Source organism: Mesoplodon densirostris, chromosome 15 (genome assembly GCF_025265405.1).
Source record: "Mesoplodon densirostris isolate mMesDen1 chromosome 15, mMesDen1 primary haplotype, whole genome shotgun sequence".
NCBI lineage: Eukaryota > Metazoa > Chordata > Mammalia > Artiodactyla > Ziphiidae > Mesoplodon > Mesoplodon densirostris.
This window is the reverse complement of record NC_082675.1, coordinates 18,661,306-18,679,764: the sequence shown is the minus strand read 5'-3', so window position 1 is coordinate 18,679,764 and position 18,459 is coordinate 18,661,306. Positions and strand designations below refer to the sequence as shown.

Sequence of the window (18,459 nt, the reverse complement as noted above, 5' to 3'; positions counted from 1 at the left end):
CCCATCATCATCATCACCATCACCCCCATCACCATCAACCCCATCATTACCATCACCATAACCATCCTCAATACTATCACAGTTGTCATTGTCATTATCATCACCACCACCATCACCATAATAATTAGCAACGTCATCATCACCAACATCAACAGCAGCAACACTGTCACCATCGTGGTCATTGCCATCATCATTGTCACCAACATCACGGCTATGGACTACATTGCACCCCCCTCCCCCAAATTCATATATTGAAGCTCAAACCTCACTGTGACTATATTTGAAGATAGGGTCTTTAGGAGGTAATTAAGGTTAAGTGAGACCTTAAAAGCAGAGGTCTCTCCACACACGCTCAGAGGAAAGGCCATGCGAGGACAAAGCGGCCATCTACTAGCCAGGAAGAGAGCTCTCACCAGAAACTGAGCCCCGTCAGAGCCTTGACCTTGGACTTTCCAGCCTCTAGAACTGTGAGAAAATAAATTCGTACTGTTTAAGCCACGTCATCTGTGGTATCTTGTTACGGCAGCCCGAGAGGGCTGATTCATCCACCATCACCATCATCATCACCATCGTCATCATCACCAGTATCAACAACATTATCACCGTCATCATCAACACCATCATTATCACCACGGTCATTATCATCAGTATCAACTTTATAAACACCATCATCATCAACATCATCACCTTCATTGTTACAGGTCAGATTCCCCAGAAAGTTGACTCTTAGATGGAGTTACCCTGCAGGGTGTTTATCCAGGAGTATTCCTGGGATCAACACCTGTGCAAGCCTGGTTTGGAAAGCAGGACTGGGCAGAGGGAGAAGGTGCGCAGCGGGGCAGCCCCACCAGAAGTCTCCGCTGAGCCCGTGAGGAGCTCTAAATCTGATGGCCCCTCGGAGTTGTCCAGCATTCAGGCCCCTATCACTTATTATCTCTGAATTTTATCACAATATTGGGTTTGAGACTTCATCTTCTCACTCCTTCTTCCAAAGGAGATTTGCATCTTACAAGAAGAGGAGTGAAAAGCCAGGCTTAGTGTAAATCATTAATGGTGGAATCCCAGGCGTCTGCTGGGCTTACCATCTGGCGGCAAAGGAGCTTTGGGGGAGTTTCTCACACTGTCCCATTTGCCCTTCAGCCCCGGATTCTCACTCACTTTCCCACCACAGCAGGCCCCTGGGGACCATCTCCCTTCGAGTGGGTGCTCATCCCTTCCAACCCCGAAGTCTCGGGCCAGCGTGGCCCTGCTTCCTGGCAAGTCTTCTGGGGCGGCCGCCGGGATCTGAGTCTCCTCTCGACCTTTCCCACTCTTTTTCTTAAGAAGCTGAACCAAAGGACAAGCCGCTCGTGCAGGCCAGTCCTTTTCTGGCTGAGCAGAGGGCCTCAAGGGACAGAGCCTGGGTCAGCGAGGCCTGCACAGAGCGGCTATGGGCAAGTGTGGGCCTCTCCCAGATGTGCTCCTCCAACGGTCAGCCTGGGAGGGGCCATTGCAGGGTGAAATGAGACCATACAGGCGGAGTGCCCAGGACAGCCGGGCACACAATAGGTGCTTAGTAAATGCTCATTAATCCACAGGGCAGGCCCTTAGCAGGCACCACAGGGCAGGAGAAGGAATCACGAGGGGGATCACGCCCCCTGATTAATGTCAGGCAACAGCTTCCCATCAAGCCTCTCTCCGGCCTCCAAGGTCCTGCCTGTCCCCCCTTTTGCCTCCCTCAGCCCACTGGCCTCCCTGCTGTCCCTCAAACTCACCAAACTCATTCCCACCGCAGGGCCTTTGAACTGGCTGGTCCCTCTGCCTGCAGCCCTCTTCCCAGAGCTTCCCAGGGCTGCCGCCTGCATCCAGGTCTCACTTCAAATGCCACCTCCCCAGACAGGCCTCCCCCATCCACCCTGACATCACACTGTTCATAGCCATCTCAGAGCGTATCGCTCTGGATTTCTCTTCCTCAGGGAAAGCATGCCTGAGGATTCATGAAATCTCGGATGCCTAGAACGGTAACTGCGTACAATACAGGAGTTGGTGCCAAAGCCTTATTCTGGCCACAGTCCGTGGAAAAAACTAGGAGGCAAGATGCCCGTTCCTTACTCTCTGGGCAAACCTTTCTCCGTCTCTGTATCTGCGGTTCCTCTGTCTGCAAAACCAGGGGGCTGAACCCAATGCCTCCATATTCCCTTCCAGCTCAAACAAAAAGATTCCACATCCTTGGATAACTTCTCATTTTAGCCCATAACCAGCTCACGCCAGAACATGATTCATCTCTGCCGCTTTTGCCTAGCAACCCAGCCCTTCTCCCCACACCCCGGACCAACCCTGCCCCCACCAAGACAAATTCCTGCCTCACCACACACCCGCCCCGCGCCCACCCCTCCTCCAGCACCCCAGAGAGGAATGCGGGGCTTCAAGATCCTCCCCTGTCTGTCTGCCACCAGCATTTTCATGCACCCTCAGAATGTCTCCAGCTATGTCTGGAACCAGATGGGGAGGGGGGCTGGTCCCCCCTGGGATTAGCACAGGAAACGGCAGCAGAAGTCAGGCAGGCGGAAAGCGCTGACCCAGCACGGGGAGATCATTTCTATTCTGATGCCTCACCCTCCTCTACCGTCAGGCTCCTCGGGCCTGAAAAAGTGTCTGTGTTTAGGGAGAGAGAAAGAAGGGACAGGGAAAGTGGACGAGAGAGAGCGAGGTTCCGGGCTTGAGGCAAAATCAGTTCACCCAGATTGTCCCAGGGACGTCTCCATCCGGTGCCCCACGGTGAGAGAAGAGAACTGTCTCATCTTCATAGAGACTGCAAAGCATTTGATAAACTCAATACCCATCTGCAACTCAGAAATCCTGGCAATCTAAGAATAGAAAGGAATTTCCTTAACTTGAAAAGAGGACATTTACCAAGAAACTACAGCAAACATCATGCCCACGGGAAAACTTTGGAAGCACTCCCATGAAGATGAGGAACAAGGCAAGGATGATCACCTCCACCATCACCTCCGCCACCTCCACCACCGACATCTGCACCCACGCCCACCAACATCATGACCACCTTATCACCATCACCTCCACCACCCCATCCCCACCGCCATCATCTCCACCTCTACCACCAGCATCACACAAAAAACAAGTGAAGGGCATAGACAGGAAGTGAGGAAACTGTCACTCATGGCTGGATCACCTACCTAGAGATCCTTCTTTTTTTTTTTTTTTTGCGGTACGCGGGCCTCTCACTGTTGTGGCCTCTCCCGTTGCGGAGCACAGGCTCCGGACGCGCAGGCTCAGCGGCCATGGCTCACGGGCCCAGCCGCTCCGCGGCATGTGGGATCTTCCCACACCGGGGCACGAACCCGTGTCCCCTGCATCGGCAGGCGGACCCTCAACCACTGCGCCGACAGGGAAGCCCTAGAGATCCTTCTTGAATGAACACTGACAGAGTCAGGTGATCTGCGCTGGAGACCAGACTCGGCTGTTACCTTTCTGGGTGGCTTTGGGTCTGTTTCCCCATTTGTAGCTGGAGTGGTAGGACTATACCAATTGTTTGCAAACTCTGATCCACTGAGCCCTAGGGGCCCCTGCAGAGGGGGAAAAGGGGCAAACAGGTGCCCTCTGGGTATCCCACCCCCCCTTCCAGGATGCAGCTCTGCTTTCATTTAACTTAGTTAGGATTCCTAGGAAGAGTTTGTTCAAACAAAGGATTCTGCAGCTCAAAAAAGTTGAAAATCAGTGGGTACCCCACCAATACACGTGGAGACTAAGGACAGAAACAGGTAATTCATAGGAGAGGAACTCCATGAGGTTAAAAGCTCCTCTCACCTGTAATCAGAGAACCATAACGAAAACAACAATGGAATACCACTTCTCTCTTCGACTGGAAACTCACAGTGTCGTCAAGGGTGTGGGGAAACGGAACCACCCTTAGACCAAGATAAGAATGGAAATTGGTGACGCATTCTGGAAAAGTCATTTGGCAGCAACTCTGAAAACACGATGCTTGTACCCTTTGCCTCGGCAAACCCCCCAGTAGGACCTGGTGTCTGCAAAGACACCCATGTGCAGGATGGCCTGGGAAACATGTGATGACTCAGGGCTGTCCAGCTCTGCCGCCTGTGATCCCCGTTCTCGAGCTCACCCAGGTCCCACTCTGCCCGACACCTGACCCAGAGGCACCCTGAACGGGTTCTGTTCTAGGGATGCCTGAAGCCTGGGTAGCAGAAGTCTGGGCTCACACTTCAAACAGGTGACTCCCAGGTGTGAGTCCCCTACGCCAGGGCCACCCTTTCCCCTAACATAAGATAGAAAACAGACCACAAGGAGGATGAGCTGCCAGGCCAGACCCAGGACCTGAGCCCTCTCCCAACTCACCCGCTGTGTGACAAGTCCCTTCGCCCCTGGGGTACCGCATCCGTCAAGAATTTACTGCGCAGGGATGCTCCCTCGTTGGTTCAAGGAAGCTGATCAAACCGACTTCGTAGTGATTTTTCACATGAAATCATTTATGTGAAAAGCAAACTGGGAAATGCTGACGATAGTTTTTATGTCCAGACCCTTTTCCCCAGAAGCGAATCCTCTCTGAATATCCCCCCACTCAACAGGACTACCGTCTCCTTAAGCCTCCCGCAGCAATCGGCACGTAAGCGGTTTCCCTTTTTGTCACTTATTCTAAACAATGCTGGCACGAACATCCCATCTCAGGGCCCACACACAGGTATTTCTGTAGGCAGATTCCAGAAGAGAATCTCTGGGGCAAAGGACAAGGACATTGACAACCTTGGTAGATGTTGCAGTACGACCCTCCAAAAGGGCCCCTCTCTCTCCCCGCAGTCTACTCAAAACCAGACAGTGCGGAGATCAGATCCGGACAAAGATAAGATGTTCTTTTCTTGTGAGAGGCCAGCGGAAAAATTCAGAAGTGTCTCTAACTGGCTCCCCAGTGGCTGGCCCGGTCCTTCCAGCCAGAGCTCGTGCTACGGGCCGGGCTGCAGGGAAATCGGCCCTCGGGCCCAACCGGCTCAACTTACCTTAGATGGAAAAGGGCTTCCTGAGACTGAGGTTTTGCTCAGATGCTGGAGAGAGCGTCAAAGGAGCTGGGAGAACTCTTCCAGGGGTCTCTTAACGTGGGGGGAGGCTGATCTCCCTGGGGATGGATTCGAGAGGGTAAAAAAGCCAGGTTCTTCCAAGCTCTTCTCGTCCAAGAATTGAGTGATTCTTCTTACTTCAGGAAAAATGGCGTCTTGCAGCTCCTGCCCCAGCTGCTGACAATAACGGCTCACACGGGAGCAGAGTTCGAGGCCCGCCGCTGGGTGGAATCTGAAATCCAGATCAAGCCGCCTTCTTTCGTTTGTGGGAGAGGCAGCTGAGGTCCAGAGAGCATGAGCAACTTTCCTCAGGCGGCACAGCCAGGGAGTGGGCACAGCCAGACCTCCACCCCGGGGCTCCAGACCAGGGCCAGGGCCTGCCTGGGTGCCCACCTCCAAGTTCATGCCTCCAGAGAGCTCAGGGCTGTGAGCTTGACCCTGGACCCGGTGAACTCTCGGCGTCGTCTCCATGCAGCGTCCGGGGCAGGAGCAAAGCGTTGGCTGGCGTTCGACAGACTAGCTTGGTCATTCCCGGGCCACGTGGCCTCGCAGACCCCTTCAGCACACTCGGTAGCGAGGGGAAACAGGCCGCCTGCTGGGTGGTGGCGCAAGGGGCTGGGGTGCCACCCTCCCCCCAGCAGAGTGCCCGCCCCACGCAAGGCGCGCGCAGGCGCAGTTTGTGAACAGGAGGGGCCAGAGTCCGCTGCCATTTGTGGTCAAAGCCCTCTTTCGTGCCTTTCCTCCTCGCAGACTGCAGTGGATGCAGCCCCCGGCAGCTGTGATGACGCCCCTGCCACCCGCTGAGCTGTGGGGTCACATGGAAGTCTGGACACATTGGCTTTGGGCCCCCTCCTCCAACCCCATTACTCTGCATTCATGCGCTCATTCATTCATGAATAGGCTTGTAGGCCGTGTGGAGCTGTGGTTAGAGCACTTCCTATGGGATACGACAAGCGCAGGACGTTCAAAGCCTGGCTCAGGGTCTTTCTGGCTGCGTGACCTTGGGCGAGTCACTTGGCCTGTCTGAGCTTCCGTGCCTCCCTCTGTAGAAGGTGGATAATATCTGTACTGCCCTCAGCTTTGTGAGGACGCAGTGTGTAGAAAGTGCTCAGTGCCACACTTGCTACACAGTGCATGCTGAAGCAGTGATGGAAACAGGCCCTCGCGGTGGGCTTTAAACCCCGAGGAAGGGCACAGGTGGGAGATGTGGGGGCTCAGGGGGTCTCTCACGTGGGCCACATGCTCAAGCAGCATTTTCTTATCTGATTCTCACAGCAGGGCAACACCTGTGGTTTCACAGGTGAAACACTGAGGCTCCGAGAGAGGGCAGAAGTTGCCCAAGGTCACGCAGCCTGGAGGTGGGATTTGAATGCCGGGATTCGAACCCCAGCCTTTCGGAGATGTAGACACCTTCTGCCCTTCCCCCACGGTGCCTGAAGGAGTTTCTGGCCAGTCTAAGCATTTGGTTTGTTTTATAGAGGGAAACACAGCAGAGAGGGGAGGAGAGATGTTCCAGGTCATCTGGCAATTAATCCCACTGGGTCCCCCTCCCCTTTCCAACCTAGAAATAGCCCCAGTGCCTGCCCTAGATGGGCCCCAGTCCCTGGGCTCCCCAGCCCGTGTTGCTGGCCACGCCTCCAGCTGTGCCTGCCAGACAACGTTCAAGCCCTGGCTGGGGTCACCGCACCCCAGAGGGATACGGGGAACAGCTGCAGCATGACCCCTAGCCCCCACTGGTCGCCAAACCCCTGCAGAGGGGCCCACAGGGTGAGGGTGACTTTTCTCCACCCAAAGGGCCACAGCAGCCTGTCTCTGTCTCTGGCCGCGTCCGTCACCCCCTCCCTGGAGTTCACGGGACTTCCCTGGCTGCTGGAAGTGCTCAGATTTCACCAACCCTTCTAGGACCCTCTGCCCTGCCCCCCAAGAATAGATGTTTAGACTCTAAAGTTCCAAGAATCTAGAATCACTGATCTTATGATTCTGAAGTTTCTAAACCTAGACCTGGAGAGAAGAGGTAACTTGCAGAACAGCCAGACCTTTAGACACAGAAGTTTCCCTCTTTTCTCTTCGTGGGACACCACACTTCACAGTTTACAGCTAACAAAAGCTCACATTCATTGAGCACTCGTGGGGGCCTGTTCTAAGCCCTTTAACGGAATGCACTCAACTCCCTCCAAGCTCCCGTTTCACAGATGAGGAAACTCAGGCCCAGAGAGGTTAAGTGACTTGCCCAAGGTCACACAGCTGGGTGGTGGCAGAGTTGAGATTCCATCCTGGGTCATCTGAACCCCTAACCATCAGGCTACCCTGCCCTGCACCTTGTAAAGTGCATTCACATCTATTAACCTCACAGTATTGTGGGGAGACAGGGCAAGGGCTGTGGCCCCAGCTTTAAAAGTGAGGAACCCATAGTTCAAAAAGGTGACATGCCCAAGTCACACAGCTAGGAGGACCCTTAACTGGGTCTCCTGGTTCCTTATGTCCGTGTCCACTACCTCCCCCTTCCGTCGCTGTCCCCAATCCCCTGTATGCAACCCCAGTCTTTTCCCCTCTCCAGCCCCTCCAGCTGAGTCGGGCTCCCCAAACCCTAAGGGAGAGGCTGCAGGTAGACACCCTAAACCTGGACCCTCCAGCCTGCCAGGGCACCCTCAGTGTCCCTGCAGGTCCCCAGCGGCTGGTGGGACTCCATGCTGAGCATCGCAGAGACCTCTGGCATCAGGGACCCTGGCAAGAGTGGATTTACGAGCAGGACTATTTTATACTTTGCAGCTGCCGCCATAAACCCTGCACCCGCCTGGGGAGGTGGAGCAGCTGCGGGGGAACCTCCCGGGCCCTGGAGCCAGTATCAAATCCTTCCTGCTATTTCTGAGCAGCCGGAGGAATCCTGAAATTAAAACCTCTTGAAAAAATGTCAGATCCCTACCCCACTCCAGACAGATCCTTCCCCCAGACCAGATGAAGAGCCAGGGTAAAGCAGAGCAGAGCCAGACACAGCACAAGACTGCCCACTGGAGCCCCAAATTCTCACCCAGCTCTGGACGAGACCCAGCCTCAGATGCCCAAGTATAAAATGAGGGGCTGGTCTGAGGCTCTCTGAACTTTAGCGTTTCCCTAAAGTCACGTAGCTCAAACATTCTCACTCTTTAAGATTCTATGCTCCAACTACTGGCTGTGTGACCTTGGATAAATTACTTGACCTCTCTGAGTCTCCATTTTTTTCATCTGTAAAATGGGGAGAACTAACCATCATCTCATTAAGAAGGTTGGGAGGAAGAGATAAAACAATATCAGTAATTCATAGCTTTATTTGTAATAGCCAAAAGCTGGAAAGCACCCAAACATCCATCAACTGGTGAACAGATAAGTCTTCATACATTCATACAAGGGAATACTACTCAGCAATAAAAAGAGGGAAATATTGATAGATACAACAACATGAATGAATCTCAAAATATTTATGCTGACTTGAAGAAGCCAGACCAAAAAAAAAAAAAAAAGTACACACTGCACTGTATGGTTCATTTATACAAAACTCCAGAAAATAAAAATGATTCATAGTGACAGGAAGCAGATCAATAGTTGCCTGGGGACTGGGGTGGGGGATGGAGAGGAACAGTAAGGAGAGATTACAAAGGGTGACTGATATGTCCATTATCTCAATTGTGGTGATGGCTTTATACACATATGTCAAAATTATCAAACTGTACACTTGAATATGTGCATTTTATTGTGTGTCAATTATACCTCGGTAAAGCTGTAAAAAGTAATATGGGTAAAGCGCCAGAAGTGAATAACTGTCCATTTTTAAATGGCAGCTATTCCTGTTATTAATCATTGTGGTTACATCTGGATGATTCTTTTATGAAGTTTCATCTCCTCCACTAGAATATAGCCTCAGATCTGTTTTGTTAACAGTTTCTCCCCAATACCTGGCACAGAGTAGGTGCTCATTAAAGAATTACGGTTGGAAAACAAAAGATCTAGGACCTGCTACTCACTCCTGGGCCACCTTGGAATCCAGAGTTTTAATTAATCCCAATGAAGGAAAACTGGATGATTCCAAGTGTCTATGAATGAAAACAGAGACAGGCACTGGGCAGTCACCGTCATCACCCCGGGAGGCAGGGTGGTGTTGGAACAAAGACCCAAGATGAAATGTAATGGATACAAAACGCACATGTCCACCCTACCATCAGCGGAGGGGCTCTATTTTTGGACCACAAAGTTCTAAAATGAGGCAGGAGCCTCAGCGCTGAAGAGTCCAGGCTGAGGAGCCACAGACCTGGGTCCGAATCCCAGCTATGCCCAGCTGTGTGACCTCAGGCAAGTCACTATGCCCCTCTGAGCCTCAGTTTTCTCATCTGTAAAATGGGGGTAATGATATTGCTCCTCTCTCTATAAAGAGTGTGGGGAGGGTTAAATGTGGTTATGGATGTGTGGGCACGATGCCTTCCTTCAGCCTTACACACATGCATGCACACACGGAGCACTTGCTATGTGCCAGGCACCGTGCTGAGTGCTAGGGAAACAGTGGTGGACAGACCACCAGGCCCCTCTCCTCGTGGACTGTGAATGTTGGCTGTGACAACTGCCTGGCTGCACCCTCAGACATGATGATTTCATTGGTCTGGGTGGGGTCCAGGAGTCAGGATTTTTCAAAGCTCCCAGGTAAACCCACTGTGCAGGTGGAGAGCCCTGCCAGGTGAGGTAGGATCATCCTCTCTTTACACACATGGAAACAGAGGCCCAGAGAGGTGAGGTGATTCACCCAAGGTCACACAGCCAGGAAAGCTTGGAGCTGGCATTGACCCAAGTGGTCTCACCCCAGAGCCCAAACCACTCCGAGCACCCCAGAAGGTTAAGGATGATGCGCTCAGCACACAACGGCCTGGGAAGTGGGGGTTCTGTCCCTCCTGCCCACACCCCGGACATGACCCCAGCCAGATTATACCCAGCCTGTCAAGCGATCAGAGCAGCGCAGGACATGGGAAAGAGGGCTCTTCAGCAACCCCCAACCCTACCACACGTCACCAGAAGCCCCATTTCCACACGAGCTAGGGTTCATGTCTCAGGGTGGTTTTGCTCGCCCTCCCTCTCCCCCTCGACGGCGGCAGTGGGCCTGGCCCCAGGACAGACTCCCAGGCTGGGGGCCGCCATGAGGACAGTGGGGGCCTGGCCGTGCCCTGGCAGCCCCCCGGATACCTGGGAACACTGGAACCCCTCACCCACACGCTTAAGCCCCGTTCTTCCCCCACCCCCACCCCCGCTTGGCCCTAGCCACACACGCTCCCACCATGGTCTCCCTCCGCGGCTCACTCCCCGCTTGGTGCCAGCCAGATGTGTGTCCCTCCTGGGAAACTCCATCACAGAGGCGGGAGCAGAGTGGAGGGGCTCTAAGCCTCAGTGGAAGGAAGCCCCAAGCGCTTCCTTCATTCAGTCACTCGTTCATTCATCAGAAAAGCAGTAGAGCCCAGCGGAGAACTCAGACTCCAGAATCAGACTGCAGGGCTGGAATCTTGGCTGTGTGACCTGGGCAACTGACTTCCCCTCTCTGGACCTCAGTTTCCCCATCTGTGACATGGGGATAATAACAGTGCCCACCTCGTAGGGTTGCCATGAGTTAATGCTGTCCCCTGCTTAGAGCAGTGCCTGGCACATAACAGATGCCCCTTAATTGTAAACAATTTTTTATCATCCTTGAGCCCAGGGGACTGTGGAAGAGAGGCTGGGTGCGGGGCGTCCAGGAAGACTCCCAGGAGGAGGGGACATCTAAGCCAGAAGCTAGAAGATGAGAGTTAGCAAGGCAAGGAGGGGGGTGGAAGGGTGTCTTAGGCAGAGGGAATAGTAGCTGTAAAAGCTCAGAGGTGAGGGAGAGGTTGACTCCTGCACTGGGGCTCAGACCACCTCCTTTATCCCCCCCAGCAGTAACCTGGGGACACAGGCTGTGGCTAAGGCCACACACTCCACGTTCTCTGGAGGGCCCACTGGGCACCAGTGGGGAGCCACTGACCAGGAGCTGCTGATTGGGAGATGTCTCCCTGCCTGCTCTCCAGGGATCACCAATGTCCGCTTCTGTCTTACCTGGGTTTTGCCTGTCATGAGGAAGCTTCATGCACTTCCCAGCCACACCCCAGTGCTTAGGACCCCCGCAGGAGTTCAGGAAGAAGGAGAGAGCCTGTCCCACCCAGAAAGGTTGAGTGACGTGGTCCCAGCCACACAGCATCCGGGTATTCGGTATCTGTATTTCGATTCTCCCTGCATTCTTGGGCAGGAGCCTGTCTGGGCTGAGAGAGGGAGGGCCCTTCCCTACTGAGCAAGACAGTGGCCATTGTGTGTTATGAAACCCAAACCCCGGCCCCCTCCGGATGGATGTGGGGTCGGCGGAGGAGAGGGGCTGCAGGAGGATGGCCTCCCTGCCCCCATCACCCCAGGGATCCAGCACGTGCTCGCAGCCCAGCCGCATCTGGATTCCAGCTGTGGCCATCAAAGGCGAGGAGGAGGCTGGTGGGCAAGGAGACACAAGCCAGGGGTGCCTCCACCCCCACGCACCACTGGCCAAGGGTGCGGCGAGTGTGGCATTGTCCCTAAGACCCGGGCCAGTCCTTCGCCGCTCTGCAGGGTCAGGGGAAACTGAAACCTCAGCCCCAAGCCCCTCCACTGCCCCTTGGGGGAAACGGAGAGGTGGTGGTTCTCCTGCAGACACAGTAAGTAGCAGAGGCATGCGTGGAACCTGCCTCTGTGGCCACAAGCCCAGGGCTGATGGGGCACAAGCTCCGGCCCCTGTTCCCATGGGGCATCCATCCATCCCTCCCTCCATTTCCCACACCAATCTGCCCATTCAGCCCCTGGCCCCAGAAAGTTGCCCCACCTCCATGGAACAGCCCAGGGGAAATGCTCCCCACCTCCCAGCAGATTCATTCCTCCCCCGCTACCGCCCCAAGAAAACCAGTGACGCTCAGGCCAGAATAAAGGTTTATTGTGCTAGTTTGTTATATCCTAGCACCTGGAGAGTTGTGCAGCGGTTGGGGGGAGGGCGGACGGAGGGATGGGGAAGAGGAACCCCCACCCAGAGCCTCCCCAAATCAGGACGGAGCTCAGGCTCCCTTGTCGAAGACTAAAGAATGCTATGGGCACAGGCTGCCAGATATGTGTGTGTGTGTGTGTGTGTGTGTGTGTGTGTGAGTGTGTGAAGGGCAGGGGGTCAGGGTCCCCCTGCTCCAGCCTGTTGGAAACCCTCCCTGATCCCCTCAGATTCCCCCAGAGTGGGGTCCCCTCACACACAGCCCTGCCCCCCACCACTTCTAGGTTGCTCTGGGGCCCTGGCAAGAAAGTTCAATTCATTTGCCCCACGCCCGCAGCAGTAGCAGGATGAGAGGCAGCGCCTGAGAGGCTGAGCCTCCACCTCCACAGCCTTCACCCCGGACCAACCAGGAACTGGTGAGGGGGCACCCCGGAGAACATCTGGAGCTGTAACTTCCAGAGTGTTCTCTTCAGGATTTTACTCTGTAGCTGTAAAACAAAAACAAAAGTACTCCGCGGCCAAAAGCTTTTTGGGAAAGGCTAAGCGAAATCAGATTCCATGGGCACCTTTACTGCGGGACTTGTCAGAGCCTTGGGGGGCTCCAAGGAGGGTACGCAGAGCAGAGAAGCAATGTTTTCTCAATTCATTCACTGGACATCAAAATCTTTCTTCCAGGGAACCCAGTTTGGGAAATGCTCACTTAGGAACCTGTCGTGATCGGTGCAGGACCCCTCACGGAAGCTTCCTGACTGATCTTCTGTGGTACCTCTCCCTGCTTCAACCCCAGGCACCTCTGCATCTCCCATCTGTTCAACCTCTTCCAAAACTCCCAGTTATTCTGTTTCTCTTTCCTACCTCGATGGAAAGCGACGATGTTTGCATTGTCACAAGGGACCTGAGACATATGTTTCCCAGCGGACGTGGCTGTGACGGGGACACATCCTCAGCTCCATCTCCCCAGAGGAGCTGTACTTTGGGATGTAGCCCTTGGGGCTGCGGGGACAAATGTTCTCGAAGTCGATGAGATTCCTGAGGGTGGAACAGAGACCAGCATCTCTGCCTGCTGTAGTAAGATCAGACATGCCGGGATTTGCAGCGGGCAGTGGCCAAGTAGGGGGTGTCAGAGCACGGTAAGGGCCGAGGACCTTTCTGTGCCCAAGGAGGTGACCACCAGGGGTCCGACAATCAGGGCCGGCAGCCCTAGAGGCCTGTTAGATGCTGGGGGGGACACTGCCACAAGCACAGGGGTTTTCGAGGGAACCAGCTGGGCCCCCGGCTTCGTGGGCTAATGAGGGAGCTGCTTCTGGCTCCCCTTGACCTTCAGTGGCTGCCAGAGCCCCATCTGCCTGCGCTGAGCAGGGCTCCTCTGGCGGCACCTCTGGTTTCTCTGCCGGGACCCCATGTCCCTGGGCTTCCTGGTCTGCCTCCCGGCTGCCTTTCTCCTCTTCCTCTGACTTGCCCTCCATCATCCTGGCTCCATCTCCCATGCCCGGGGCGGCCCTGGCGGGAGACTTGAGGTTCTGGGTGGCGGCGAGGATGTCAGCCTGGAGCTGCTGGGAGGAATCCCGGGCCTCGTCGGGCCGGCCGTCAGGGGCCCGGTCAGGGACCTCGCTGAAGGCCCGGGGGCCCCCGGCCCGGTCACTCTGGTCCACGTACTTCTTCTTAGGGAAAGATGAGGGGTAGTAGGCAGAGGCCTTGTGCTTCTGGCGGGTGATGAGAGCGGCACAGATGACGAACAGCAGCAGGAAAACCAGGGAGCCCACCACAGCGATGAGCATCACGTACTGGCGGAAGAAATCCACGATGCCGTCCAGGAAGTTGGTGGGGGGCTTGGGGCCCGCTAGGGGCGTGAGCTGGGGCCCCACTGATGTGGGGCTGAGGGCTGGGGTCCGGGGTGGAGGGAGGCTCGGGGAGGAGGCCGACGCGCCCTCAGCCTCCCCGCTGCCCGCCGTGTCCTCCAGGAAGGTGGCCCGCAGGGACACGGAGTAGGATGCCGTGGGCAGCACCCGCAGGAGAAGCAGCAGAGACGCCGTGAGGCTGGGGGCCGCTGCGGAAACCATGCTGCCTGGAGCCTGTGGGGAGACGAGGCAGGAGAGACGTCAGGGCGGGGCCCCAGCCTCAGGGGACCCTGAGGAGGCGCAGCAGACACAGAACCTATTCCAGCAAGTCGCTTCCCTTCCCCGGGCCTGAGCCTCCCCACCATACAATGGACCCCATCCCGGGGTTTACACTGGTCCCCCCGACTTCACTCTGAGCTTCTGGAAGGCAAGGGCTAAATCTTATTTATCTTGGCACCCTCGGGGTTTTGCATCATAGCTGGTATACAGCAAGTGCTCAATAAATGCATCTTGCTGGAGTTGGCTGAATGAATAAGAGCTTACCCTTTCATTGCTTGCCATGTGCCAGGCACTATTTTACATTTCTTACATGGAATTTCTCATTGAATCCTGAGAACTGCCCAGTAGGGAAGGTACTACATTCTGACCCATTTTCCAGGTGAGGAAACTGAGGCTCAGAGGGATTAAGTGACTTGCTAAGGAAGAGCTGGGGTTTGGATGCAGGCACGGAGGGAGAGAGGATGGTAGGGCTCAGAGAGTAACTGAGAGAGCTGACCCCCTCCTCTGGGAAGCCATCCTCGCTGCTCCCAGCTCCTCTGCGATCCCGTCTCTGGAAGATTCATAGGTTTTGAAGCATCCAGATTCTGAGCTCAGCAGAGGCCTGTGTGAGCATGTGCCCCATGGCTAACCCCCACCTCGAGGCTCAAAGCAGGGCCTGGAGGCCCAGAGGAAACCCTCGTGCCTGGAACAAAGCTGGAGCTTAAGTCCTATGGCTGCCACCAAATGGGATCCAGATGAACCCCGCACCTCCCTCCCCCCGCTGGAAAGCTGCTGCCGACGTGAACCCCCCAGACCCTCCCCGGCCCAGACAGCCCGGCTGACTAATAAATTCCTTATGGCCCAGCTTTATGGAGGAGTCCGGCTTCTAAAGCAGTACATCTCCCAGCCAGTGCGAGTCAGCCTGGCCTCTCAGACAAACCCAGGAACCCCTTCCTGCGCACCCCAGGCTGCCCCTTGAGAGCCTCTGCCCGACCCAGCAGAGGGCACAGGACTCTGGATGGGGCTACAAGCGCCAAGATGGAAAAGCCTCACGATCCCCTGACTGAGGTGCCCTCTCCAGGGGATGGAAATGGGGAGACAGAGGCCCAGAGAAGGCAAGGGGCAGGCCCCAGGCCACACAGTGAGTTCCTGGGCTGGAGCAGGAAGTCAGGTGCCCAATGTCTTGACGGCAGGTCCCCTCGAGTGCCCAGGCCTCAGGCCCAGCTCCATAAAGTAGGTGACAATACCGACTCACGCTGACTTGGGGATTCAGAAGATGATGTAGGAATGACACAGGGCCATCGAGTGGCTTGTTCCAAGTGACCCGGGGCCTCCTGAGGTGACACAAATTTGGACAAACTGGCTCAGATGGCAAAACACAAAAGATAATTCCCAGGACATCAAATGAGGCAACACACTCACCCAGGGGTCCACTTTCGATGAGTTGGTCACCGTGTACTTTTATCACGGGTTACTCATCTGAGCCCCTTGTGGGGGCAATTCCACAGAAGCCCTGGCCACTAACCTTGTCTCCATTTTTCAGATGGGGAAACAGAGGTTCAGAGACAGACAGTGACCTGCCCAAGGGCACACAGATGCTAAGTGTCAGAGCTGGGATTTGAACCTTCTTCTTTGTGACTCTGAGAATTCACACACACACACACACACCCTGCACACTCTCTCTCATGTGCCTCAGGCTGGCCCAGGAACGGGCTCACATCTCTGGCTGACATCACTTGTCAGCTGGAACCAGGATTTGAGATGTTCCACAAAGTTTAGGAGCCTTCCTGGGCCCTCCCCTCTCTGACACTTGTTAGCAAAGGTTCCTACACAGAGCTTTGATCTTTGGGGTTTTTGTCTCTTGCCAGTCACCTCCCTGCCTTCTGTCTTGTGTCAAGCCCGGGAGAGACCTTTCATGGCGGCAGCTGAAACTTCTCACCGTAGACGGCAACTCTGACCAGCGGGGCCTGAAGACCAGGGGCCTTTCCTGGGGGGACGGCTGTGAAGCCCTGCAGGCAGCAGAGTGACAAGGCCAGTTAGGCCAGGATTAGAACCCTAGCTCCATCTGGGTCTAGCTTGCTGCCCGGGCCCTCTGGGCCTCACTTTCCCCATTTGTAGACTCTGGGGGCAGGGGGAGGAGGTGAGCACAGGGCCTGCCTCGCTGAGCTGTTAGGACCGGATGAGATCAGTTCAGAAGGTGCCTGGCACAGAGCAGCTGCTCCCCGAGGGAAGGTGAAATTCAGAAGCAGCCGAATTTCTACCCCAGCAGAGATGCAGGACCAGCCAATTTTCCCACCCCAAGCTGACAAATGATGATTATCCTCACCTGATGTGTAAATTTGCTCATTGTCTCCCCCCATTCTCCAGGAAAGAGCAACTCTTTTACCTCGTTGAGTGAAATCTCGTTGAGCGGCCAGTGAGGAATCCAGGACCAGACGCACACACACACACGCACGCACGCACACACATGCACACGCAACGCGCACACACACGTACACACATGCACACACGCACACACGCACACGCACACACACGAATGTGCGGCAGTGAGTCGGACAGAGAAAAGTCCTCCTTTCCCCAGGATCCGTGGGGGCAGAGGATAAGGAAAGAGGCCACACAAACTACCTCTGGATCTGAAAGGCTGAGACCCCGACTCTCAGAGTCCCTCACACCCACCACAACCGTCCCCACAGGGCTCCGGGGGAAAGGTGCAGGCAAAGTGCGGGAGCCGGCCGGGCCTCACAGGAGATGGCTGTGTGACCCTGCTTGACAAGCCCCCTGACCCTTCTGGGCCTCAGTCTTCTATCTGTAGAATGGGCACCCTGAACTGGGCTGCTCTGAAATGATCGTTCTGCCCATCAGCTGCCCCCACCTCCTCCCTGCGTCCTCATTTTTTCCAGGATGCGGAAACTCACAGGCCATTAAGAGGTGGGGTCAGGCCATCTCCTCTTGTTTAACCCAAGAGGAAACCCAGGCCCAACACTGGGAAAGGCCTGCCCAGGGTCGCACAGCCAGTCAAGGCAGAGCCTGACTGGAGAGGCGGCTCCGAATACCTGGGAGGAGGTCATTTCCCAGCTGTGTGTCTTGAGGCCAGGCAGATCACCTCTCTGAGCCTCGGTATCCACATCTGTACAATGGGGATAAGGCCACCTTCCTGGACTATTGTTAGGACAAGAAATAGCGATGGCTGGCACAGTGTAGATGGCAATTAGTGGCACCACGTGACTATCCAGGACTCCTAGCTGGGAGCAGGGACTCTCTTCAGAGCCCAGCTCGCTCAGAGTTTATTGTTCTCAAATGTGATAGCCCCACTTGAGGTCGGAAATAGGCAGATGGGGCAAATCCATCCCTAAGGCCAAGTTCCCCAGAACCTGAGACTGATGGGCCAGAGTGGCTGCCCCACCCCCATTCACAGACTGGTGGCCAGAGGGGGAGGGGTGGCCCACAAAAACCTGGCTTCAATTAGTGGCCTTGTGGGGACGGGTTCTGGCTGAACCTCTGCACCCCCTGCTCCGGGGCAGCCGAGGACAGGGACCTGGGCCCCTTGGATGGGAGGCCTGGGGAGGGACGGGGGTCCTGAAGGCTCAAAATCCACACACACACACACACACACACACACACACACACACGCGTGCGCACAGAGCAGCAGCAGCACGGGCACACAATACACAGACACAACACAGGCACAAAGACACAGACGCATAACATCTCGACACCCCAGATTGCCCACCAACACAGATACACAGAGAACACATGTGGACACACAACGGGCTGGTTCTCTGACAACATGTGCACATATGCACCCCCTGACCACTCCCCGTGTATCCCCACGGATGGGACCACCCCCATCCATACCACCCTCCCGCAGACCCCGGGAGCACCTACCCTGGTGCCCACTCCTCAAGAACAACACATCCCCTACAGCAAGACCCCAACGACCCACACACAACTGCACACACGCAACACTCCGGCCAACCCAGCACCGCACTCGGGAGGCATCCAAGGTGCACACACATCCCACCACCCGCCCCCTTAGTGCAGATCACACACAAGTAGGCAGCATCCAACACACACTCAAAGCTCACACATACTTAGAGAAGCCCCCCAAAGCACTCACACTGGCCCCCTAAACTCCAAGACACACCAGGCTCCCTGGAGAGAGGAGGGGCCCCCAGGACTCACCAGTTCCTCTGCACACAGTGTGTCCCACCAGGTGGAGCTGAGCAAGTCCGTGGCAGTGCCCTGTGGCCGCGGCTCTGGGCTGCCGCCCGCC

The 18,459-nt window shown here is 55.5% G+C and overlaps 2 protein-coding genes across 6 annotated transcripts in view; both read right to left on the bottom strand.

Annotated features, from left to right (window-relative positions):
• Positions 1-1,863, bottom strand: part of SART3 (spliceosome associated factor 3, U4/U6 recycling protein) — a 49,132-nt gene extending 47,269 nt beyond the window's left edge. Inside the window, exon 1 of one of the 2 annotated variants that reach the window (XM_060119731.1) lies at positions 1,755-1,863. The gene's annotated coding sequence lies outside the window, so the exon portion shown is untranslated. The remainder of the gene's footprint in view (positions 1-1,754) is intronic. The other variant, XM_060119732.1, reaches the window with a different exon arrangement.
• A 10,160-nt stretch (positions 1,864-12,023) lies between these two features.
• On the bottom strand, positions 12,024-18,459 carry TMEM119 (transmembrane protein 119). 4 transcript variants are annotated; one of them, XM_060119563.1, is made up of 3 exons: positions 18,369-18,459; positions 15,434-15,520; positions 12,024-14,162 (listed from the first exon to the last, which is right to left on the bottom strand). In XM_060119563.1, exon 3 carries the CDS (start codon positions 14,148-14,150, stop codon positions 13,302-13,304), a length of 849 nt encoding a protein of 282 aa, XP_059975546.1. In that variant the 5' UTR covers positions 14,151-14,162; positions 15,434-15,520; positions 18,369-18,459; the 3' UTR covers positions 12,024-13,301. The 4 variants fall into 4 exon arrangements, with proteins under 4 accessions (XP_059975546.1, XP_059975545.1, XP_059975547.1 ...); XM_060119562.1 differs by having other exon boundaries at positions 15,442-15,520; XM_060119564.1 differs by lacking the exon at positions 18,369-18,459 and adding an exon at positions 16,126-16,144 and having other exon boundaries at positions 15,442-15,520.